This window comes from Elephantulus edwardii, unplaced genomic scaffold, assembly GCF_000299155.1.
Source record: "Elephantulus edwardii isolate Elephantulus edwardi_28Jun2011 unplaced genomic scaffold, EleEdw1.0 scaffold00006, whole genome shotgun sequence".
NCBI lineage: Eukaryota > Metazoa > Chordata > Mammalia > Macroscelidea > Macroscelididae > Elephantulus > Elephantulus edwardii.
The window spans coordinates 637,114-662,830 of NW_006399756.1; the positions used below are offsets into that span (position 1 = coordinate 637,114).

Consider the following 25,717-nt stretch of genomic DNA (forward strand, 5'->3'; position numbering starts at 1 on the left):
ACACGGTGTGAGTACATGGTGTGAGTGTGAGGACATGGTGTGGGTGTGAGGACACGGTGTGGGTGTGAGAACACGGTGTGAGTACATGGTGTGGGTGTGAGGACACGGTGTGGGTGTGAGAACACGGAGTGAGTGTGAGAACACGGTGTGGGTGTGAGGAGGACACAGGTCTGTCTGAGGAGAGCAGGAGTGAGTGAGTGTCATGAAGGTACGAGTGAGTCAGGGAGGCAGAGGCTGGTGAGAGTAGGAGCTGAGGCGGGCACATCTGTGTTTCTGAGGGGGGCTGTGCAGGTGGCCACGCTGCCCCTGACTGGCCTGGTGGGAAGGGCCAGTGCGCAGCAGGGCTTGTGCTCGGTTTCCATTTGCCATTGTCAGTGGTGTAGGAGGAAAGGCCATCAGTGGGGAGAGCAGGAGGGGAGAGAAACAGAGTATCACCTACGCCCCACTTCAGGGAGGGAGTGACAAGGGCTTTGTGTTGGCCACTCTGTCTGCTGAGAGCAAGACTCTTAAACAATTAGAGTTTCTTTTAAAATAACTTGTATAAGTCTAACTAGAGTTTTGGTTATTGTGTTTGAATTAATTCTAGAAAGCTGAGGAGAAACGACTCTCTGGAGAATGTGGGTACCGTTCTGCAGGGCATCTATAAGCTCCTAGGTCAGTACAGCCACCAGCACTCACCGTCGGCCAGGGAAGAAAAGTGAGTACACCCGTGTCACACCCACCTAGTCCACCCACCTAGTCCTTGGAAAGGTCTGTGAAGTGTCTTTCTGAGACTGTAAATCACATGGGAGGAGACTGCCTATCTGTCTCCCGCAGAGCAGCTGGTGGATTCGAACTGTGTGCCTTTGGGAGTGAAGTGCAGTTTCTTACTACTGGTCTGTGTTTGCTTTGCTTATTGGGTAATCTCTAGTCTCCAGTCACAGCTGGCTTGACAAAACCAGCAAAGATGATAGGAAGAGAATCCATGAGGACACACGGCCCAAGGGAGAGCCTTCAATTGCTATAACAGAAAGCCTTCCCCTGCCTGGAATGTGGACACTTTGCAGTGGCTGGAAAATTAAGCTCTCGGTTGCCTAGAACACAGAGGTCTTCCACTGGCTTAAAAATCAAGGCCTTCCGTTGGTTAGAAGCAAGTTACTCCTGGGCTGGGACTTCACTGCTATAAACGTGAGAGACTGGTCCTCAGTCTGTGCCAGGAAGGAAGGTGCAGACACACAGGTTTCTATGGTATTGCCTTTGCTTTTAAAGCTCTTGTATTGCTTTTAAAGTATGCAGATTTGTGGGCTAGAATTTACTGTCTACATCTCTTTTTTATGATTAATTTTTTAAATTAATTTTAATGAACGTTTACAGAGATTTTTTTTTATTTCTATTCATTAATTGTTGCACTTTTCTCCCTGCCCACCCCTCCCCACCCCCAGTTCGCTCCTCTCTTTGAAAAGTAAAAGAAAAATTCTTTCATTGGTATACAATCCCCTACTGTCTACATCTTTAAAAAGAATGCTCATGTTTTTCCTGACTTCAAGTGTACGGATGTGAAGGGAGGCAGCTGAGTCAGAACCAGCCCCACCGTGGGCAACAACAACGTGGCCACATCCAGCTTCCCTGTCAGTCACTGGTGACACACATCCACATGCCGGGAAGACTTGCTAATATGTTGTTGTTGTTAGGTGCTGTCGAGTCGTAGATGACTCATAGCGATCCTGTGAATGAAAGGCCTGAGCACTGTTCATAGAGTTTCTGGAGGCAAGCCATTTCGGAAGTGGATGCCACTCCTGCTTCCAAGTTTGTTTTAATTGGGAAACTCCACCTAACACTGTCCACCATGGGTAACCATTGTCACATTTGACACATCAGTGTCACAGAGTTTAGCATCACAGCCACCACAAGTTACCTCTGTACCGCAAGTGGACAGACAGTGTTATACCACCTAGAAAAATGTTTGACAGAAAAACAGTTTGAACCAGGCCTGAGAGCTGCAGATTAAAATTACCCACCTTGGGCTTGGTAGCATAACTTTCTGTCTACTAGGCCAACGTAGCCTAATATACCACTATTCAAATATACCACCAACTACAAAAGCAAAGAGGAAAAAGTAGATTTCCAACAGCTTCTGCTATCTGTGGGGCTCTGGTGGCCTAGCAGGTAGAAAGTTGCACAGTGAACCCAAGGGCTGATGGTTCCAGTCCCCCAGCTGCCCCTCAGAAGTGGTCTCCTCCCACACTATTTACGGCTTCCAAAACCTCACCGGACAGCCAGCTAGTTCTTTCAGACTAGACAGCAGTGAGGTGGGCTTTTCCCTCCGCGGTCTGAAGTTGGCTGAATATGCACTCCAGATGCTTTAATAAGAATTGGTGACTAGAATGCAAAAGTTGGAAGCAAAGGAAAAGGACTGATAATTGGAACACAATGACCTAGGCGACAGAAGTGAAGCCAGGTCATCAAAGCCAGGTCATCAGGTGATCAAATTTTTTACTCAGACTCACTGCCCTCAAGCCAGACCTGCCTCATTGCTGACTGTCGGGATTGCCAAGGCTCCCGGGCCGAGACTGCCCACCTGTTTTCAGTGAAGGGCCTGTGGGTTCAGAGGTCAGGCCTTTGGCCTAGCAGCAAAATTCCCTGGACTCCACCAGTGGAGCTCAAAACACAAGCCCGCTCTCATTGAGTCAATTCCTACTGATTTATTAACTGCAAATACTGTTAAAAATGCCTTTAAGTTGGCTGTATACCTGGGCCTTGCCTGATGGAATACACAGGAATCAAAGTGACTGCATCTATAGAAAGCGTAGGTGGGAAAGCTCAGTATCTGAGGCAAGGAAGGCCAGTGGTCAGCTGTGGAAATGACCAACAGGACTCATATGACGTTAGTGAAGAAAATGAAAACAAGGCCATGAAAGCCAAAATATGACCCTGAATTTACCCCACCTGAATTTAAAAGCCACCTCAAGAATAGACTTAATCTGTTGAACACTAATGACTGAAGATTAGACAATGTATAGGATGGCACTTGAGAAGAAAACAGAAGAGCACTTCAAAGACAGGAAGGGAAGGAAAAAGTCAGTGGATGTCAGAGGAATCTAACACCTGCACTGGAACAAAAAGCAGCCAAAATGAAAGGAGAGCTAAGTTAAGAGATGAACAGAAGGGTCCTAGGCAGCTCGAGAAGACAAAGTACAGTAAAATGTGCAAACAGCTGGAGCAAGAAAGTCAAAAGGGAAGAACATACTCAAACTGCAAGAACTGAAGAACAAATTCAAGCACTGAGTTACAATACTAAAGGATTCTAGAATAAAAATCTTGAGTGATGTATGAAGCATGAAAAGAAGATGGAAGAAATACACAGACCAGGAAGAACTGATTGACACGGAGCCACGCCAGGGGTTAGGATATGACCAGGTGCCAAGAGTAATGAAGAGGAAAGCCCAAGCTGCACTGAAGGCGTCAGAGAAAACTCGGGCCCCGGCAACTGATAGGATAGTAACTGACATGTTTCAACAAGCAGAGTCTGCCCTGGATGTGCTCACTATTCTATGTAAAGAAGTTTGAAAGACATTTACCTGGTTAACTGACTGCAAGAGATCTATTGTTGTTCCACTCTCAAGACGAATGAGCTAACAGAATGTGGAAATCATCCAACTAATGTAATTATTATCACATGCAAATAAAATCTTGCTGAAAGGTATTTAAAAATACTACAAGTACATTGAAGGAAACTGCCAGAAATTCAAGCTGGATTCATAAAAGGCCATGGGACAAGAGGTTCCGTTGCTGATGTCAGACGGATCTTGGCTGAAGGCAGAGACTACCAGAAGCATGTCTGTCCGTGTCCTATTGATTATGCAAGGACATTTGGCTCTGTAGATCAGGATGAATTATGGGTAACAGTGAGAAGAACGGGACTCCCATAGAGTTTCATTGCTCATGCGGAGCCTATCCTTGGTTCAAGTCGTATACAGAACAAGGCTGTACCACACTGTTTAAATCAGAAAAGGTGTTCATCCATGCAGGTTGCATCTTTTCTCCATACCCGTTCAATATGTCTGCTGAGCAAATATTTTGAGCATCTGGACTGTATGAAGAAGAAAGAGTATGTCATCAAGATTGGAGGAAGATACATCAACCACCCATGTTATGGAGATAACACAATCTTGAGTGCTGAAAAGGCAGGGGACTTGAAGTACTTACTGAAGATCAAAAGCCTTTAGTATGGGCTACACATCAGCAACAAGAATGCAAAAATCCTTACCAATGGTCCAACTGGAAAATCCTGAGATGGAGAAAAGATTGGAGTTTCCAATGATTGCTTAGATCCACAATCCCTTGCTGCCAGTGGTCAAGAAATCAAAAGACATGTTGTATTGGGGAAAGGCACTGTCAATGCTCAGGAGCAATGATGTCAGATTAAAGATTAAGGTGCACCTGATTCAAGCCATAGTCTTTTTAATTACTTGCTATGTATATGAAAGCTGGACAATAGAGATGACAGAAAAATCAAAGCCTTAGCATTGTGGTGTTGGAGAAGGGTATTGAATATCCCATGGACTGCCAAAAGAATTAACAAATAAGTCTTACAGAAAATGTAACCAGGACTCTCCTTAGAGGCAAGGGTCTTGTAAGTCCATCACACATACTCTGGACATGTTGTTTGGAGAAGCCAGTCCATGGAGAAGGACATCATACTTGGAAAGGTGGAGGGTCGGCAAAGGAGAGGACAGACCCTTCACAAGCTGGACCAGCACAGTGACGGCTAGAGCGGGCTCAGGTGCACCAGAGCTGGAGAGAGAGGACACACAGGTCCAGGCAGTGCATGAGTGCTTCAGAGGGTTGCTAGGAATTGTAGTCAACTTGCCAGCACCTAACATCAACAAGAGTGACAGCGGTCTGTGGGTTAAATTAGACCAGCCTGGCCTTCCTGGGATGAACTGCAGTCAGGTGAACACGGCCACTCCAGCTTCCTTCCCCTTCTGTTATCATATCTTTATCCCATCATTTAACTTTTAACTTATTTATGTCTTTGTAGTTGAAGTAGGTTTTTTGTAGGCTGACTATTAATTAGGTATTTATTTTTTTATTAAATTTGACAACCTCTAAGAAGCTGCACTGACATTCCAAAGACACGTGGTTTAAACCCACCTGATGTCCATGGCGAAGGATGGTCATTGTCCTCCCATGTCATTCACACCCTCTGAAAACTCACTTTTCTTAACCCAGTTTTTCGTAACTGAGGGTCAGTTATGAGTGCGTTCTAACTCAGTGGCATGAGTGGGGGTGAGAGGAGCGCTCTGGTGGCGCAGGGAGCTGTGCCTCTGTGGGAGTTCAAATCCACCATAGGCTCCTCAGGAGAAAAGGCCATGTTAGCAGGAAAACTGAGGGAGCTCTGGTGGCACAAGAAGCCCTGGGGATGTCCCTGCCTCATTTGCTATGATCACCCAGCTACCGGCCCACGCACCCACCTGCCATCTTCCTGTGTGGCTCTCCCACTCAGTCTGTGGTCCAGCCACGATGGCCCCCAAGTTCTCTGCACTCAATTCTCCACTTAGGTCTGTGAAGCCAGTACCGTGGCCCTGACTACATCCCATACCTGCCACCTCACGTGTGGCACGAGGGTCCTGATTTACAGGTGTTTAGCGTAATGTGGGCATGTGATTTTCTCTGCCTCGGCTTTCAGTGGTTGCAAGCTTCTGTGCCAACTAGAAATGGGAGCACCAGTGCCACTAGATGGAGGAGGCAGAGTTCAGTCAGAAGATGTGTGCGGCCTCCCTGCACTGCGGGGTGGGCCTCATTCGAGAGCAGGGCAGGCCACGTGCCCCCTTGGAGTCCTGGCTCCACATGCCCTCCAGCGGCCTTCACCCACGTCTGACCTGCAGACAAGAGAAACAAACTGTTTTCCCAGTGGATACAGTCCTGTCTCTGACTCCCTTGGAGTCCATCAGCAGTACCCAAGACAGAGGGTGGAGAATCAGGAAGGCTGTCAAGCACCAAGTACAGCAGACCTCCCGCCCCATGGCCCTCCTTCCCTCCTGGCAGTGGAGAGCCTGTCCGTCAGGTCCTCACCCCTCTGCTGTTATGTACTTCTCTCTCCCGTACAGCTCCATGTCCCCTGCCCCTTGCTCACACGTCCCACCATACCATCTTCCCTGTCACACTAAATGGCTGGCGACTGGTGTCTGTTCTTCCAGGGTCCTTCTGCTGTTTGAACTGGCTCGACTCTCATTGACCCTGAAGTTTGAGGAGATTGCTTCTGGGTGTATTTTAGACTTGAAAAGAATGGAGAAGACAGTAAGTCCTGGCACCTACAGCAGGTATACCTGGTGCAGTGGGACTCTGAAACAATGTGTAGACTATCACCAAAGATCCCAAACACATGTTGGTGGGAATTCCTGCCAGTGTCCTTGGTGTGTTCTATGCAGTGGAGGCACCGTGCTTGGTGGTTTTGCCTCGTGCCCTGTCCTTCTGGCCTGCTAATCTTCCCGGGTGCTTGCAAAGTCATCTTAATGCTACACGATGTGAACAGCCATAAACTCACTCTCCCAGGCCCTCCTGGACATTGAAATCTCATCTTACAACTTTTGTTTATGTTGTATGTATATTATTTATTTTCATTTTATTACTAAACATAGTATTATTTATTAAGTATAGTATTATATCTTTGAATGCTGTATTGAACATCTTGGGGAGCTCTAGTGGCCTCGTGATAAGAATCTAGAGGCACTCCTGAAGCCACGTGGTTCAAATCCACCAGCTGCTCTGCGGGAGAAGGATGGACAATCTCCTCCCATGGGATTAACTGCCTCTGAAAACCTGCTGCTGGAAGGCCAGCTATGGCTTGGTTCTGACTTGATGGTACTCAACAACAACAACACAACAACTGAATATCTATGCAAAGAACTTCTTTACAACCTTCAATATGGGTTACACTTCAACATCATGGATACAAGAGTCCACACAACTGGGCCAACAGGCAACAACATGATGGATGGAGAAAAGGTCAAAGCTGTCCATGACTTCATTGTATGTGGATCCATACTCACACAGGCAGTTGCAGTCAAGAAATTAAAAGATATGTTACGGTGGGAAAATCTGCTGTCAAGGACCTCGGCAAGGTGCTGAAGAGCAAGGGAGTCATTTGAAAGAGCAAGATGCCCCTGCTCCAAGCCATGATCGTTTCACTTCCCTCGTATTCATGAGGAAATGCTAGTGAATAGGGTAACAGAAGAACTCAAGCATTTGGATTGTGGTGTCGAGGACCAGGACTGGATAGGTCATGGATGCCTCCAGAACAAGCAAACATTGAGGAAGTGCAAACAGGGTGTCCCTCAGAGATGAGATGATGACCCTTGAGCTCACTTTGGACATGTTGTCAGGGGGGACATGTCCTTGGGAAAAGATGTCACACTGGGAAAATTAGAGGGGCATTTAAAGGAAGAAAGGTCCTCCATGCGTCTCTTTCCTGTCATGGTCACAGGGTCAGCATATCCTGGTGCTCCTTATAGATTGACCAGTGACCACGACTTTGGGTTTGAGGTTAGGAGAGATGGTGAGGATAGGGCATGGTGGGGCAAGGTGTCGATCCATTTCTCATAGTTACTCTGAGTCATGGCTGACTTGATGTCACCTAACAACAACAGCAACAAGTCAAAATCAATAATTCTTTAAATAGTACAAGACATGTACTTTTAAAAATTCAGTGTCATTTTGAACAGACATTTCACTAGTGACGTAAGCATGTGAGAAGGTGCTGAGCGCCATCAGTCGGTGAGAACATGCTTCCTGAAGGCACTCAGGCCGGCGCCACACCTGCTACCAAACCTGAACCAAATCCACCGCCGTCAGGTCAGCTCCTGCTCAGTGAGCCTCCCCTGGGCCACGGTTGTGAATCTTCACAGGAGAAGCCACCTGTCTCCTGCAGAGGGGTTGGCGAATTCAGACTGTGGAGCCCTCAGTTGGTACTCAGTACATCATGCACCACACAGCCAGCACTTGTTATGTACCCATTAGCATGGCTAAAAGGAAGACTGACCATGCCAAGTGCTGGTGAGGATGCAGGGAACTGCAGCTCTCACTCACTGTTATTGCTGTTGTTGCTAAGTGCCACTGAGCCTGCTCAAACTCCGTGACCGTGGGTCCAGGAGATGGAAGCACTGCCTGATGCCGCATCACCTTCATGATCTTGGCTGTGCATGGTGCCTGGGTGAAGAATAGCGAATACACCACAGACGGCCAGAACAAACACATCTGTCTGGGAAGAGGGCCAGCCGGGATGCTCCTTCAGGGCCTGCTTGCAGAGTGCCCCACATACTTGGACATGTTATCTGGAGACCCGTCCCTGGAGCATATCATGCTTGTTAAAGTAGGATCAAGAACTTCAACAGGACGTGGCTCTGGTGGCCATGTGTTGGAGCAGGTAGGACACGCAGCCAGAGGCAGGCTGGCACCCAGGCATTGCGGCCCTGCTGGCCAAGCCCCCATGCTGCAGCCGAGACTCAGCCATCCTGCAGCCATGCCACCAGCTGTGTAGTGACCAGGTGACGGCAGACATTGCCTTAAACAAGCAGCGACATGTCTTCAGGTGGTTGAAGGTTCGGAATTGCAAAGTCCACTGAAGCTAGCTGTCTGCTCCCCTCTGTTAACCAAACCCTAACCTACTACCATGGAGTTGGTTATAGTCCATGGTCACCGTCTGTCAGGTGTCAGAGGCCATAAATCTCTGTAGAAGGAAACTGCCTGCCTTTCTCCCATCGAGCAGCTGGTAGGTGCAAACTGCTGAGAAAGAAGTATTTTCCTCTGAATCCTGGCATGTTTGTCCTCCTTCTGAAGCATCTCTTTGTTCCCGTGTGTCTCGTGTCCTCTGAGGATGGTGTGTGCTGGATTTCTGCCCAGCACGTTGGTGGTGTCCTAAGAGGGGGCTTTAAGATTCATGAATGAGTGTAGTTGTTTCACTGAAAACCTCCATGCATTCACTGTCCCTCACCACCTCCAGGATCCTGGGAAGCTGATTGAAATAGAATGCCTGGAGTGTGAATTTGAAGCTTTCAAACTTGAAAGTAAGATTAAAGCCTACATCCGCGTGGCCGTGGAGGTGAGGCACTCACTCAGGGTGGGCAGGTGGGGAGAGAGGCGGCAGGGAGGCACCCCCAGCAGTGCTCGCAGGCCCCAAGTGGCCGACAGGTGGGTTTGCACCTGGCTCAGGAGTACTGGCAGCAGCCTGCTGGGTATTGAGATAAAGGGTGGTCCTGTGCCCCAGCTCCCCATGAGAAGTGGCACAATGGAACATAAGGGGATCGGAATGGTCTCTATCCCACGTGGTTGCCATGACAGCTGTAAAGCCTTGGAGAACCCCACAGAGAGCACTCTGAGCACCAAGTGAAGGAGCTTGTCCGGGCCGTGGACACACTGCCCAGTAAGCGGTGTAGACAGGTGTCGGCTGAGAAATCAATTCTCAGAAGCCAGGTGTTCGCTGAAACAGGCCAGGGTCTATGAGCCAGCTGCTTATTTCTAAATGAGCCTCCATGAGCATTTTGAAGACAGACTCAGGACAGGAGGTTTAAAGTTCTGTGCTACTGAGAGTCTCCTGGCCCATGTCTGGTCCTAACTATGTGCCCAGGGGTACCCTGCTCTGCCTGGCACCCTGAGTGCTCCCAGAGGTCACAGAGGACACCGTGTTGTTTGCAGGCTCAGCTGAACATCATCCAGAGGTTGGACATGGTACTGCAGCGTGCTGTACACCTGGGTGACCCCCAGCTGGTGCAGGTGGTGTGCACCACACAGTGGAATGCCTGCCTACCTCTGCTCCAGCATAACCTGCGTCACCACCTATGGAAGACGCTGACCAGCATTGCGGCGGTCCTGGAAAAGATGGACAGGTAACCCACCACCACATCCCCCTGGGAGGCTGAAGGCTATGGGAGAACCCTTTGAAATTATAGAGAAGTACAAAATTAAAGGCATTTTCTAAAAAGGGGTGCAAGCAGAAAGATCCATGTGAGTGCAGAGGATCAGTGCCAAGACCAGTGCTGTGAGGGCTAGCTGGGCCTCGGCCCAGGTGTCATGGAGCACCTGTAGGCTGGGCCTGGTCTTCAGGGGCCAGGAAAGGACATGGTCTGGAAGAGGCTGTGGGAAGCCAAGTATCTGACCCACTCCAACTCCAGCCCTCCTCAGTTCTACTCCACTCTGCACAGGGGTGACCACAGCTGGACACAGATCCTTCTGCTGTGATGAGCAGGTGGACACTGTCCAACAAGAATGCACAGCTCTCCCCACACACCCTTCTGTCTGAATCTTCTACCCTCACTGACCTGCACACCTGGCTCAACACCATGGCAGGATCTAGAGACATGTACTGAGGAATACAAACAGGTGGTGCTCTCAGGCCCACTTCCTGTTGTCTGTGTCTAAACCTGTGCTTACAGCCATGTGTGCACCTACATCTACACCTATACCTATGTCTACACCTATGTCTACGTCTACACCTATACCTACGTGGACACCTATACCTATGTGTACACCTATACCTATGTCAACACCTATACCTATGTCTACCCCTGCATGTACACCTATACCCACGTCAACACCTATACCTACATCTACACCTATATCTACGTGTACACCTATGTCTACGTCTACACCTATACCTGCACCTGCATTTGTACTGTTGTTGTTATTATGTACCGTTGAGGCAGTGCTGACCCTCCAGTGGGCTTTCAGAGGCAGTTATTTGCACAGAAGGAGATTGCCCATCCTTCTCCCACAGAGCAGCTAGTGGCCTTGAACCATTTGCCTTTGAGATTACAGTGCAGCTTCTTGCCACTAGGCCACCAGAGCTCTATCATGTACCCCTATACCTACACTTGTTCCTAAATACACTCAACTTGTGTCCATACCCACATCTGCATTTGCACCTACACCTATGTTTACACTTATGACTACACTTGTTTACACCACACCTGTGCCTATGTCTGTGTCTATATCAGCATATGTGCCAGCATCTGCACATGGGTGGGACTGAATATACCTTCTGATGGCTGCCCTGCACCCAGCCCCCATAGCCCTGTGGCTGCAATGCCTGAGTACGTGGTCTCTGTTGTCTGTGTGGCTCTGCTTCCTGTTACAAGGCAGGGAGAAGCATGACCCTTGCCAGGTGGGCATAACTCATACACCACAGGGTGGAGGCAGGCATGGTTCAGGGTGTGGAGGGGGCATAAGGGTACCCTCCCCTGCTCTCCTCACCCTTGGCCATGCATGCTTGTCACCTCTACACCTGTGCTGTCCACACCTGTGCCATCCACACCTGTGCCATCCACACACCTGTGCTGTCCACACCTGTGTCACCCACACCTGTGTCACCCACACCTGTGCCATCCACACACCTATGCTGTCCACACCTGTGTCACCCATACCTGTGTCACCCACACCTATGCCATCCACACACCTGTGCTGTCCACACCTGTGTCACCCACACCTGTGTCACCCACACCTATGCCATCCACACACCTGTGCCCACAGCCTCATGGTGCTGCTGCGCTGCCAAGTGCACATGGAGCTAGCGCACATCGAGGAGGACAAGGACTGCCTGGAGCCTGCCCTGCAGCATCTGGAGAAGGCCAGGCACCTGGACAGCCTAGGTCTCTACCAGGACACACTCAGGATGGCTTCCAACCGCCTGCAGCTGTGTACCATGCTCTACCAGTCCCCTCATCGCGCGGAGGACAAAGCCATCATGGCCATCGAGCAGGTCTGGGGAAACAGTGCTCAGAGCAGAAAGCAGCGTCTGCTCAGGGGCCTGTCCATACTGTGCCTTGGTCAGGGGTATGAGGACCTACACACCTGATTCCAGAAACTCGGGAGGCAGCTTCCCTTGGCTCCTCACCTGTCTTCTTCCCTGCAGGCCAAGAAGGCCATGCCCAAGGACAGTGTCCGGAAGAAGCGTGCCCTCCTGGTCACTGCTGGCCTGGCTTTGGCACCTGATGCCTTCCAGATCGTTCTGGACAGTGAGAACCAGGCCAAAGGTGAGCATCCAGCACACCAGCCATCAGGCTGTCTCCACTAGTGTGCAGATGGCATCCGGGGAGTGCCCTGTGTGGCCAGGCGGAAGCCTCTTCGAGAGTGGCTGGTGGAGCCCTGCAGCTGCTGTGGCCCCCGCTAGCCCACACAAATCCAGGAGGCTTCCGTCAGCCCTCAGGTTCACATGGCCTCTGCTGGCCATGGAGTTGTTGCTGCAAGTCCCAGGCAGAGGCTCACCGTGTGCGTCTCTCTCTGCCTCTCAGTCTCCACGGGAAAGAGCAAGAGCCGGTTCTCCTACCTCTTTGCCAAAGCTCGCCACTTCATCATCAGTGTGGACAAAGCGGCCGGACATTTACGACGCTTGGGAAATGAAAATGACAAAGAAAGGTGCGTCTGCCCGCCCCTGCTGGGTGCCTGTGCACCCGGGCACCCAACAGGGAGCCATGCCACCCATACCAAGCAGGTGGGTACCCCCAGCAGCCCACAGGGGGAGTCCATCTGTTCAAGGTCAGAACCAGCCATGGCCTTTCCCGGGAAGCCCTGAGCAGACATTCCTCAGTCCACCTGCCATAACTGTGTCTCTCCTCCCTGCGTCTCTGGCCCACAGGATACAGATCTGGGCCGAGTTAGCCAAAGTGTCCCGCAAGCAAGGCGTGTGGGATGTGTGCCGGGCAGCCAGCCGGTTCTGCCTGCTGTATGACAATGTGAAGGTGAAGAAGCCATCCAGGGCCAAGCGAGGTTCACGTGGTGAGCAGACACCCCATAAATTCGGCAGCCCCCTTTTTAGGGACAGGAAGGCAAGGAGGACCAGACAGGACCTGGACTCACACCAGCCATCCAGGCTCCTCAGGTCTGTGCCAGGTTTGCAGGGGCATGCGGACTGGTCCTGGAGTCAGCAGGAAGGCCAGTAGACCCTCTAATGCAGGGATCATCAAGGTGACATGGTGCTTCCAGCTGCATGTACAGCTGCAACAGTGAGTGTCCTTGGTGATAACCATATTGACACTTGGATTGTTGCTGTGGCCAGTTCATGTCTGCTGTGTGCTTACCGCACTGTGTCACTTCCATCATCCTCAGTCCAGACCCCGGATAGGACAGGGACCCTGGATGTCCACATGGAGTGAGCCAACTCCAGGTGGGGCTTGGACCCCCTGCCTGGCCCCTGCCTGTGCCAGGAGGGAAAAGTCTGCAGGGAGGCATCAGAGAGTGACTGGTCCATTGGTGTGGGGAAGCCCCCACTCCCTGCTCCCCACAAATGGACTTCCCGGCAAAGGGGTCAGGGCAGGCTCAGGACGAAGCACACACTGGTCCAGCTCAGAATGCGGCCAGGTGACTCTGGTCCAGGTGATGGGCAGGGACTAAAGGGCTTGGAGATGGCCCATGAAAGGGCATAGGTCAAGGTGAAGGTCCCCAGGGCATGTGGCCTGGTGGATAGGTAGCCGAGCCAGGAGAATGTAGGCAGTTCCTAAGCTGGTGGTGGAGGACCGGCCAGCCCTCCCCCTGCAGGAGTGGCCCCACCCCCAGGGCCAGGCCTATGTGGACCAGGGAAACTTCTCACAGAGGGACGCTGCCCCTTGGTGGATACAGTGCTGTGTCCCTCAGGGAGGAAGAGACGAGGGCAGGACAGCACCGGACACTTAAGTGGGCTTCAGGCAGAGCTCACGCTGCATCGGCAGGAAGCCCCTGACCTGCTGCGCCAGTTCGCTGAGGTGGGCTTCATCAATGCTGAGGTACGTGCAGGCGTGGTCACTGAGTGTCCTTTTGGTCTCCTGTCATGCTGAGTGTCTCCTCTTTGCGTCTGTCTGTACTTCCAGCTCGTTGCTAAGGTCTGAGTGTCCTCCCAGTATTCTGGTCATGTTTTGTGTGTCCTCCCTGTCCACTGGGTGACATCCTTAGGTCTGCTGGTCACAATGAAAGTGTATTCCTTGTCAGCCTCTCAAGTCCCAGTGTCCCCACCATCCTCTGTGCACATCTGTGTCCTCCAGTCCACTGTTGATGTCCATATATTGGCCCAATCCACATCACACATCCAAATGCTTGGTCTCAGTCTACCCTTCTTCTCTCTGTATCTTCCTAGTCCACCACTCACACCTGTTCCTCCTCTCTGTCCATGGCTCCTGTCTGTGTGGTCTTCTCATCTTTGCTCATGTGCACTTGTAGCCACATTCCACTCCTTATGTCCAAGTGTCCTCTGGGCAGTGAGTCAGAACTGCACGGGGCCTCCCGTGGAGGGTTGTCTGTGGTGTAGGGGGCAGTTGGTGAGGGCACAGACAACACGGGCTGCTCTGTGGACCTCTGTCCCACTGATGCAGCTCCAGGGCATCCCTCACCTGTACCTGGCGGATGGGGACCCACCTCCGGGGCATCCCTCCCCTGTGTCTAGGGGGCAGAGGCTGTTAGAGCTGTAGGCTTTCTCGTCTGGCCATCTGATGATGTGACCGGTGGTGGCTAATTCTAGGGGCAGGATAGGGACTAGCTGCTTTTGAAAGAACCCATGCTGAGAAGAGTGTACGGTGGGTGAAGAACCCAGCATGATGTTGCTTGACTTGACCACCATGCCTTCCTCAGCTCTGTGGCTGCCAGGTATCCTCACCTCCTGGTCTGAGTAAAGAGGCATTGAGGGGAAGGCAGCAGGTGACATTCCCACTGCACTCACATTACAGGCCACAGTCCACTTCCTTTGGTCTGAAGGGGTCCAGCTCAATGACCACCCTGTCCCCCCTGAGGACTTGAGCCAGCACCCGGCCGGCTACATGCCCGAAGCTCCAGAGGAGAATTCAGAGTGGATCACCTACAGGTAGGGCTCTCCACTGTGTCCAGCCTCAGATGGTGCCCAGGGCCAAGCTAGGTCCTCCTGTCTCAGGACAGGCTGGGTGCACTGGCTCCAGTGTGCAGGGGAGCCGCCTACCCCAGCTGGCCATGGACATCAGCTAACAGGTGTGTCTGTTGGAACAGGTGACATCAGTTGACAGGTATGGCCCTTGTGACAGGTGACATCAGCTGATAGGCCTTGCTCTTGTGACAGCTGGCATCAGCTCGCAGGCTGCCAGTACTCAGCCTTGTGTCCTGGCCATCACGTTTGTCATCATGTCCAGGAGCACGACTTGTCTTTCCTTTAAGAGTTTGTCAGTTTAGCCTCTGGATGATCTTGTATTCGCATCGTCATTGAGAGTGGGGCCTGGAGGATGGACTGGCGGAAAGTTCAGATAAGACGCTTGCAATCAGGGGGATGTCCAGGCTGACCCAGCACTCACAGTGACCCTGTGTGGCAGGTGCCAGGAGCAGTTTCTCCAGGACTTTTTGGGTGACAGGCACTGGAGTGCCACCATCATGATGGCCAGGAGTACCAACAGTGCTTGTGAACCCTTGAGTCTAAAATGTGTATAAAAGTGTCCATATGAACAGACATTGTGATATCAAGACTTCCAGAAAGACCAGACCTCCCACTCACATGCTCCTGACCCTCAGGTGGGTGAGGCCCCCATTCACGTGCCCCAACTCCTAATGTAAATGAGACCCTCACTCATGTCCCCAACACCCCAGATGGACTAGACTCCTACTAATATGCCCCTGACCTCAAGGTGGTTGAGACCCCTCTAAGCCCCCTACATAAGATCCCCATTCACATGCCCCTTACACACAGGTGGACAAGACTTCCACTCACATGTCTCAGACACCCCAGGTAGATGAGACCCCAACTCATTCATCTCTGACCACTCCCTAGGAAGACAGGACATTCCACTCAAGTGTTTCAACCTGCTACATAGATAAGATCTCCACTCATGTACCCCTTTTACGTGCCCCAGTACCCTAAATAGACAAGACCCCCAATGTCCATGTCTCCAACCCCTCATGTAGATGAGACCCTCCCCCCACTCACATGCCCCTTTCCTCCTGAAACACAAGACCCTTATTCTCACACCCCTGAAAACCCCAGTTAAATAAGAACCCCACTTATGAGCTCCCAACAACCCAGGTGGACAAGATCCTCTAGTCACAGGCTCTCTGAGCCCCTGTGTAGACATAGACCCACTACTCCCACTCCCCTGTTGCTGTGGTCCTAGGTGTGGAGTGTGGACATAGGGTGCTGAGTGATGGGCTGGGTGTTCAGGGGACTAGGTGTAGGGAAATGTATGTGAAGGAGGACTGGGTGTTGGTGTAGTCGGTGGGGAGGAACTAGGTGAGGGCTGGAGCTGGAGTGAGAGGGACTGGTGTGGAGGAGACCAAGTGTGACAGAGAGACTTAAGTTTGGGGGGCACTGGATGTGGCAGGCTGGGGGACAGTGAAGGAGGTACTGTGTGTGGGAGGACTGAGAGTAGGGAGCACTAACTTTGGGGATGCTTGGGTGGGAGAGGATTGAGTGTAGGAGGAGTAAGTGTAGGGGGACTGGGTATGGGAGGACCGAGGGCAGGAGGACTGGATGGGGGAGATATGAGAGGAGGACTGGATGGGGGAGATATGAGAGGAGGACTGGATGTGGGAGGACTGAGGGCAGGAGGACTGGATGGGGGAGGACTGGATGTGGGAGGATTGAGGGCAGGAGGACTGGATGGGGGAGAACTGTGGGGGGAGGACTGGGTGTAGGAAGGATTGATTGTGTGGTCTTATTGAGTTTGGGAGGATTGAGTGGGAAGATTGATTGTGGGACTGGATGTGAAAGTTCTGTGTTTGGGAGGGCTGAATGTGGAGGGGACTGGATGTGGGGTGATTGGGTGTGAGAGGACTGAGTTTGGAAGGCCTGAGTGTAGGAACACTGGGTGTGGGAGCACTAGGTCAGGAAGCACTAGGAGGAGGGACTGGGTGGACTAGGTATAGGGGACTAGATATGGGACCACTGAAAGTAGGAAGACTGGATGTGGTGGGACTGTGTGTGAAGGGGTCTGGGTGTAATGGGAACTGAGTTTGATGGGGGCTGGTTGTGATGGGGGTTGAATGTGATGGGTTCTGGATGTTATGGGATCTGGGTGTGATGGGGTCTGGGTGTTAGTGGGGTCTGAGTGTGATGGGGTCTGAGTGTGATGGGGTCTGGGTGTTAGTGGGGTCTGAGTGTGATGGGGTCTGGGTGTTAGTGGGGTCTGAGTGTGATGGGATTGAGTATGATAGGGGTTGAATGTGATGGAGTCTGGGTGTTATAGGGTCTGGGAGTGATGGGGGTGGAGTCTGAAGGAAGTGGAATGTGTTAGGGGCTGCATATGGAGGTGGCTGGGTGTGACGGGCTGATTATGGAGGTGCTGGGTGTGATGGGGGCTGGAAATGTGGATGCTGGGTGAGGGCAGACCCAGTTGACAGGGGGGTACTGAGAGTGAGGGGGAACAAGGTGTCGGGGACTGGCTGTGAGCTGAGAGCAGGAGCTGGCCACCTGGGCCAAGGGGCCTGTCCTCAGAGCGGCGACCCCTGCCTCCTTTGCTGACTGGACGGTCCGTGGACAGCACTTGGATCGAGAGCCTATCACAGTACGCCATGAACAGCTGGCTGCGTGCCGCGGAGATCGGGCAGGAGCTGCAGGAGGCCTGGATCGTGCAGAATGCGGCAGTCTTCGTGCTCAACCACAACCACCACCTCATCACTGCTGGCCGCCAGCGCGAACTCGTCGACCCGCTCTACACGCTCCTCAACATTCTCAGGGCCACTGGCCACAATGGGTGGGTGGGCCACAGAGTGGCCACGGGTAGTAGACCGGCCTGGGGCGGTGGGATGGCGTCCCTGTGTGCGGAGCGCCAATGCAGGCCACACCTGTCCCAGCGGGCCTCACCTGTCCCAGCGGGCCTCACCTGTCCCAGCGGGCCTCACCTGTCCCAGCGGGCCTCACATGTCTCAGTGGGCATGAGGCTGCAGTCCATGTCCAACAGGCATTTTGGGGATGCTCCAGCCCTTCTCACTCCCACGGGAGGAGGGGCAGTGGCCTTTCCTGGGATAACGTCTTGCTCAGGATGAAGACTGCATAAGGACTCACTGCTGGACGCTAAGGGGCCATCTGGGCCACTGTGGTGTCACTGCAGTCCAGTGAGAAGCAGGTCACCATTGTTGTTGTTCCATTTGGCCATTGCTGAGCCTTCCATTCTGGCCCCACCAGGCCCTGTGAAGCAGTGGCACTATGTACCACAGGGGCCCCTGGACAGAAAGGCTCAGCCCCATGAAAGGCACGGTGGGAGGGCCTACTGCCTCTCGGCTCCATCTCAGTGTCTCAGTGACCCCATGTGATGATGTGACTGTCCCCATGGGGCCTGAGGACAGCTCCTCCCACCAGTGACCTGAGTGGCCTCTCACAGTGCACACCTAGTTGGCCACCAAGTGGACCCTGGGCCCCCCTCCACACTGTACCTCTCTCTTTTCCAGGGACTTGGTGACCCTGGCGATGGTGTGTAACACACTGGCTCGAGGCCTGATTCTCACCTGGATCCCCCAGACATCGGAGAAGAACCGGCGTCTGGCGCGCGGGAACCCGTTGCACATGGCACTGGATGCCAGCGCCACCTCAGAGATCCGCACGGCGGTGGAGGTGGGCGGCAACCAGCACCGCCCTGTGTGACACCGGGGCATGCTGGGGTCCCTCCTGGGGCAGGTCCTCCTACTGGGGCCAGGTCTGTGCTGAAGGGGACAGTCTTGGGGGCTGGTGATTCAATTCCAGCTGCTGTAAATACCAGCTTGGCCGCCCAGAGGGATAGTGTGCATACTCTCCTGCAGGAGTATTGGGGGTGGGTCTGCTGTGGGGCCACTGTGGTCTGCACAAGTTGAAAAAGAATATGCTTACCCACCACCCATTTCAAATCTAAAAGCCATCAGCAAACCAGAAGAGATGTGCATGCCTTGACTAGTCTAGAGCTGACCAGGGGAGCCAGGGAGCCCCCAGGAGGGCAGTGCCCAGTCACCCAGCTCCACGGATGAGAGAGAGAAACTGAGCACCTTGGGCATTGAGGCACAGAACGGGAATGGGGTGGCAGGCAATGGCCAAGAAGGGATGCTGCTGGGCCACCATGCTTGCAGTTTGCCCCTGGGCACTGGGCCTTCTGTGTGTGGGCTGTGGGCGGGCACTGTGTGCTGGGCACAGGGGTGGCCACTTGGGTGTGTTAAGTGCTGGGTTTGCAGACTCAGACCACCTCATGGATTCCTTGTCTTAGGAGGGAAGAGACTTTGTGGGGTGGTCCTGGGGGGAGCCAGGCTCACTGGAAGGGACATCAAGAGTCCCAAGGGGAGGAAGAAGGGTAGAACAGCTGGTGTGGGGCACAGCTGGCGGGGAGAGGGGGACCTGGATCCCCAGGGTTTGTTGCCCCCCAACATGACCAACAGCTCCTCCTGCACTGCTCACTCTTGCCTCAGTTTCCTCTGTGTTCCCTGGGGTGACCGAGGCCCACAGGCATGGTGACAGCTTGGGGGCAGAGGGACAGTGCAGGAGAGGAAAGGGCTGATGGGCACTGGCTTACCTCCAGTGCTCCCCAAGTCTGGGAGACATGATCTCTGGGCTGAGCTGTTGTGCTGGACATGCACCCCTGCAGATCTGTGACTTCGCCCTGAACCTGACCAGCGGGAGCGACATCGAGCATGTAGTGCCCACCAGCATTCGCCAGCAGCTCATCGCCACCTGGGTAAAGGCCAAGCAGCTGGTGCAGCAGCAGGCCAGCGTCCGGCTGGACGAGCAGGTGTGTGTGAGACTGACCTGGGGCTTTGTGTGGTGGGGCCCCGTTTCTGCTTTAAGAGGTAATAGTGAGGAGGAAAGAGTATTTGACCCTAAAGGGCTTCCGTTCCCTCAAGGACACTCTGGCCTGTTTTACTTCAAGCTGGCCTCTCAGGCACCGTGGGAGGCAGGACAAGAGGCCCCTGCTGTCCCCTCCTCTCCTTGTCCCCTTGGTGGGACACACTTGTCACTCAGAGTTCAGGCTGTGGTGAGCCGTCTCGCCCGCAGCTCCCTCTTGTGGCTGTTGCAGGGCCCTGCATGTGGCCACTGGAGGGAAGGGAGAGATGGGGTCAGGTATGATGTACCTCTGATCCAGCAAAGTCAAGGCCACCTGAGCCTCGGGCTGCCAGACAGCTGCCCCTGCCTGAGAAGCTAGGGCTGTGGTTCCAGAGAGGAAGGGAGGGGGCTCGCCTCTGTGCTCACTGGACAGCACACAGACACAAACGCTTCTGTAGTGGCCCAACATTTAACCTGCGAATGTGGCCTCTTTGCTGCCGAGTTACCAACCCACTGGGAACTCGTGTCCATGCTGAGCTATGCTGAGTGGACTTTGCCTGCCCCAGAGTGTGAATGAGCAAATCAACTTGGAGACGAAGGTGCTTGTGGCGCTGGAGCTGTACTCTTGCAATGGACTGGGCCTCACAGAGTTCACCGTGCCCTCCCCGGCACAGGTGAGTGCCACCCGGACTGAACCCCCTCACACGTGATTCAGAAGCTGAGTCCCAGAAGTCCTGATCAAGGTAATAGTACCAAGCAGGCGACCCCTAGAATTCAGCACAATCCCAGGAGGACTCAGGAGGAACCCCAAGGCCTCCTGCTTGTCTCCACTGGTACCTGCTGTCTCCATTCCCAGGACACACCCTAAGTGACAGTTACCAGTTGGCCTGCTTAGAGTAGCATGGACGCACAGTTTTCTCTCATGAGCATGGGGACATGTCCAGGACCACAGTGACCAGGGCACCTGTTGGGGATAGTGTGAGCTCACATTCATCTCTTGTGAGTGTGGATATATCCAGGGTCACAGAGACCAGGGCATATGTTGGGGGTAGCGTGGGCTCACAGTCGTCTCTCATGATTGTGGACACGTCCAGGGCCACAGTGACCAGGGCTCATGCTCAAGGCACATTCACCCTGAGATGCAAGGACTTGGAAGTCCACACTGCAGCTGTGTTCTCTCTTCTGCTGCTGGAAGGTGGTGAAAATGGCTTCCAAGTGTGAGTGGACAGACCCATTGGTGGAGCTGCAGACCCTCACCCGGCTGACCCACTTTGCCTATGCAGCCCACGACCACGACCTCACCATGCAGTGTGCACAGAAGGCCATCCAGATGGGCATCCAGTATCTCAAGATCTCTGCACCGTAAGGGAGCCCCTGGGCAGAGCAGCAGGTTCTGGAACCCCCGCCCCGGCCCCAAGGGACCCAGCCTAGCAGCAGGCCCACCAAGTGCAGGGTGGAGTGGGAGCTCTTAACACCTGACACCATCACGATTGTAGAGTTGAATGTGGGCTTTTGAAAAGTGATTCCTACTGTAAGGAGAGTCTCCTCCTGTCAAGAATGTTGTTGATTGCCTTCGAGTCGAGCACGACTCATAGCGACCCAATGAACAAAAGGCCTGAAGCCCTCTACAACTATTGACATTGATCAAAGTTTCTAGAGTTTCCAGAGGCATGTTATTTAGGAAGTGGATGCCACTCCTGACTTAGGGGTCTGTGAATGGGAGCAAGTCAGCATGACTTTAAGGCTTTTGAGCAGAAACTGCTGCCCGGAGCTTTATCAGAGTCATTGTCATGATAGCATCTCCTGAGGGGTAAGAGCAAAGCCATTCTCAGTGGAGAAGAGCACCCCAAGCAACCCCAGCCTGCTGTGAGTACTTCCTGAATGTACTGACTTTGTGAGCTCTGCTGGCCTAGTGGGTAATGCGTTGCACTGTTAACCCAAAGGCAAGCAGTTCAGAACCCTCCATGGCTCCAAAGGAGGAAGACGGACAGATTCCTCCTGTGAGACTTAATGCCTCTAGATCCCACTAGAGGATCAGCTATTCCACATGCTGGTAAACTCACCCAGGCTACATCCAAGATGCCCCAGTCCCTGGACGACAGTGGTCAGCACAGGCCGGCCTCGGGGCCAGGGCTGGACATGGCTGCTGCTTTGTCGCAGGGCTGTCACCAAGGTTGACCCCGGGGGACAGCACTGCAACCTCCAAGCTGAAAGACCATGCCTCATTTCTCACTAGCCCCTCTGGCGCTGACCGCATCCCTCTTCCCAGGCCAGAGGCCCACTTGGTGGCAGAAATGCTAAGCATAGCTGCCTGCATCCAGGGCAAGTGCATTATGAGAAGCCTGAAGGGGCAGAAGCAGCTACGACTGACGGCAGCGAAAGCCTTCATCAAGAGTGCGAGGTACGGGCTGTGGTCACAGAGGCCATGCAGTGGACTCTGCTTCTGCAGAGTGACGGTGCTCTAGGGACTGTCCTTGATGATGGCGAACGTAGAGTCTCCACACAATGCAGACCAGCTGGAGACTTTTAGGCCCTGACACCCCCCCACATCATGGTCACAGGAACACCCCCTTCCTCAGAGAGGGACCCCATGTTCTTGAGAGAAGACTTCATGCATCTCAGAGAATCCCCCGTGAGCCTCAGAGGAACCCCCATACTCCTCAGAGGGACCCCATGTTCTTGAGAGAAGACCCCTCTACTCCTCAGAGAGTGAAAGACCTTGTAATCCTCAGAGAAGAATCCATCGTGCTCCTCAAGAGGGACCCCATAATCTTTAGAGAGGGACTTTCCATGCCCTCAGAGATAGATCCTCACCCTTCTCAGAGGGGACCCCCATCATCCTCAGCGAGGGACCCCCATGCCTGTCACAAGGGCCGACAGCTTTTCCTCTAGCAGAGAGGAGCTTGCTCTCAAGCAGGAGCCAAGCGCTGTTGTCAGAGGGTAGTCGACGGTGCGGCTGCCCAGACTCTGAGCGGCCCACACCCCGTGCTAGCTTTGGAGGCCTTGCTGGGAGTGGTGCCCTGGTCATGCTGGCTGCCAGGCACTACTGGAACGCTTGCTCACCCTTGCTGTCCTCCGCGGTCAACCGGAAGAAGGTGAAGAACGCTGTCCGCAGAATCATAGACATCATCAACAGGACTGAAGCCAAGAAGGTAGAACCTTGGGGCCCTGGCCAGCAGCTGCCCAGACGAAGGCTGAGGATGGACGGAAGGGGACAGTGGGGCCGACAGTGGGCAGGAATGGGGAGGAGGGACAGCAGGGCTGGTGGAGTCAGTGATGGAGGGGCCAGCAGGTGGGGGACTAGTATTGGGAGGGGATAGTGGGCCATTGGGAGCTAGCATGTAAGATGGGGGGCTTAGCATGGGGGGCTAGTGTGACTGGGTATTATGAAGGGAGGTCCCCATGTCGAGCTCGCTCAAGTCTCAACTTTCTATGTGAAGACTCTGAACTTGCTCAAGTTCAGTGGGAGCACCCCCCCACGTGCACCTGCGTGTGCATGTCAACATGCACGTTCACAGGCATGTACACGTGTGAGCGTCCACGGGCACGTGTCTGTGCGTGCACTTGCCCTGGTGAGATTCTCCCCACACTCTTAGAACAGAGCCCCAGCCTCTCTGTAGAAATGCCAGAAACATAGTTGCCATCTCTGTAGGCAGATGTTTAACATGTGTCACTATGCCGTCTGTGCCGTCTTGTTCCAGGAGCAAGGAAAGCTGCTGCTCCTGCACCAGTGGCCAACATCAGACTTCCAAAGTGGAGAGATGACTGAAGGGAATCTTCTCCCCGGTTGGTGGGCCCTGTCCTGATCCCCCGCCCCCACTGTCGCCCTTATACAGTGACAGCAGCCAGCTCTCCCATTTCATTCCCAAGTATCCACATAGAGTTACCTTCAGCCCCTAAACTCACCTTCTGCCCTTGATGAAGGCAGGCCAGAGAGACCAGAGCCTCAAAGCTGGTTTACACCTGCCAGAAAAGCAGAAAGCACTGAGTGTGCAGGACAGTGAACTATGTGGTAGAAGGTGTGTCCTGATCTACAGGAAAAGGGGGTTTCTGCTGGCTAAGGACCATGAACTGTGGAGACAGGAAGTGCACCAAGTGAGTATGTGGAGACAGGAAGTGCACTGAGTGGACATGTGGAGACAGAAAATGCAAACAAGGGGTTGAAGGCACAGGAAGTGCACAAGGGTGGATTATGTGGAGACAGGAAGTGCACACGGGTGGACAGGACATGCACATAAGTGGACATATGGACAGAGAAAATGCACACAGGTGGACTGAGGAGATAGAAGGTGCACACGAGTGGGCTGTGGAGACAGGACTTGCACATAGGTGGACATATGGAAAGAGGACGTGTACACAGGTAGACTGTGGAGATAGGAGGTACACATAGGTGGATATTTGGAGACCGGAAGTGTGCACAGGTAGACATGTGAAGGCAGAGCCTTGAGGACATTACTTCAGTTCTCACACTCCCAGGACAGGGCTGTCACGTTTACACTCTGCTCCACCAACGGGGGGTAGACTTGAGAGAAGCCACTGGACCGGAGTCTTAGCATTGAAATCCTGACTCAAAAGAAAAGTACAGGTGGATGTGGTCGACTTTGTTTACAGATCTTTGTAAACATGCACCCATCACAGAGCCACACTCAGCGCAAGAACATGCGTCTTCCAGGTCACAAAGGCCCTACGAACACTCACAGTCGGGGAGACCTTGGCACCAGATCTCAGAGAGGATGCCTGTCAGTGGGACATGGACACTCCTGTCCTGTCAGGACAGGGTACACGGTAACACAAGGACACACTGACCCGGGACTGCTGGGCATGCTGAGCCCCTGGTCAGTCACACAGCTCGCAGGGTGACAGCTTTGAGTGTCACTCATGGACATGTAAATGCTTGCCAGGTCATCTCTACAAAGGTCTTGACACAGCCTGTCTGCTGGGGACAGAGCATGTGCTACATGACCCAGGAGGACAAGGCTGCCTGTGGGACCGTGAGGTCCACATTCCCATTGGCTCCAGCAAGGGAGGCTCACCTCCCAGGCGCCCCCCAGCCTCACCTGGAACCTGACATTCCTGGCATGGGATCTGCCCCTGGGAGGGTCAGAGAAGGGCTCCTGCTGGGTACAACAGTGGCAGACTCCCATGCCTGTCCTCAATGTACCCCTCTAGAGGCTGAGGATGACCTCACACTGCGGGCAGCGCTCTACGGCTTGCTGTTCCACAGCTATGCTGACCATGGAGACTGGGAGGGTGGCCTAAAGGTGCTGGATGAGGCCGTGCAAATGCTGCCGCGGACACCTCACCGCCTGTGAGTGTCCCAGCACTGCTCCACAAGCCCCCCAAACTCTTACCAGTCCCCCTCCGCAAACCCCTTTTCATGAGCCCCCCTCTACAAGCTTCCCATCTGCAAGCTCCCCAAACCTCCTCCATAAACCTTATCCACAAAGCCCCCTCCATGAACCCCCTATCTGTGAGCACGCTTCTGAGAGCCTCGTTCCACCAGCACCCTCTCAGTGTCCCTCTGAGTCTCTCCTGTGAACTCCCTCCACAAACACCTGTGAGCATCCCTCCTTGATCATCTTACCTTGGCCCCTCCCCTAGTCCCTTTGCCAAACTCTCCCACCACTCCAAGAGCATCCTTCCCTGAGCCTCCCTCCAGCAGCTCCTTCCAGAGAGGCAGAAGCTGCACTCTCTCAGACTTTCATATGGATAAGAACAAACCCCAAAAGATCACTCCTGTGCACCCCAAACAGATGTGTATCCTCTCAGTCAATCTCACAGACATGCTCACACACACTTACACATAGATCTGTTGTTAAGCACTGTCGAATCAGAACTGATCCACAGCTGACCCTCCAGCAGCTTTTAGGAGGCTGTAAATCACATGGGAGGAGAATGTCCATCTTTCTCCTATGGAGCAGCTGGTGGATTCAGACCAGATACCTTTGGATTAGTGACACAGCTCCTTATCACTAAGCCACCAGACATTCATAAGTGCATGTGCACGTATGCGAACACTCACACACGAAGGCTGTCCCATGCACAGGT

General features: G+C 53.2%; 1 protein-coding gene across 1 annotated transcript in view; it reads left to right on the plus strand.

Annotated features, from left to right (window-relative positions):
• Positions 1 to 25,717, plus strand: part of TTC40 (tetratricopeptide repeat domain 40) — an 86,159-nt gene that overhangs the window by 14,194 nt on the left and 46,248 nt on the right. The window contains exons 8-27 of the mRNA XM_006880119.1: positions 587 to 697; positions 6,180 to 6,279; positions 8,981 to 9,079; positions 9,673 to 9,863; positions 11,503 to 11,731; positions 11,885 to 12,005; positions 12,264 to 12,387; positions 12,608 to 12,738; positions 13,603 to 13,730; positions 14,664 to 14,797; positions 17,430 to 17,642; positions 18,337 to 18,499; positions 19,494 to 19,637; positions 20,236 to 20,343; positions 20,865 to 21,031; positions 21,939 to 22,070; positions 22,662 to 22,821; positions 22,959 to 22,961; positions 23,371 to 23,455; positions 24,839 to 24,977. Of these exons, the coding sequence (XP_006880181.1) occupies positions 587 to 697; positions 6,180 to 6,279; positions 8,981 to 9,079; positions 9,673 to 9,863; positions 11,503 to 11,731; positions 11,885 to 12,005; positions 12,264 to 12,387; positions 12,608 to 12,738; positions 13,603 to 13,730; positions 14,664 to 14,797; positions 17,430 to 17,642; positions 18,337 to 18,499; positions 19,494 to 19,637; positions 20,236 to 20,343; positions 20,865 to 21,031; positions 21,939 to 22,070; positions 22,662 to 22,821; positions 22,959 to 22,961; positions 23,371 to 23,455; positions 24,839 to 24,977 (2,682 nt within the window). The remainder of the gene's footprint in view (positions 1 to 586; positions 698 to 6,179; positions 6,280 to 8,980; positions 9,080 to 9,672; positions 9,864 to 11,502; positions 11,732 to 11,884; positions 12,006 to 12,263; positions 12,388 to 12,607; positions 12,739 to 13,602; positions 13,731 to 14,663; positions 14,798 to 17,429; positions 17,643 to 18,336; positions 18,500 to 19,493; positions 19,638 to 20,235; positions 20,344 to 20,864; positions 21,032 to 21,938; positions 22,071 to 22,661; positions 22,822 to 22,958; positions 22,962 to 23,370; positions 23,456 to 24,838; positions 24,978 to 25,717) is intronic.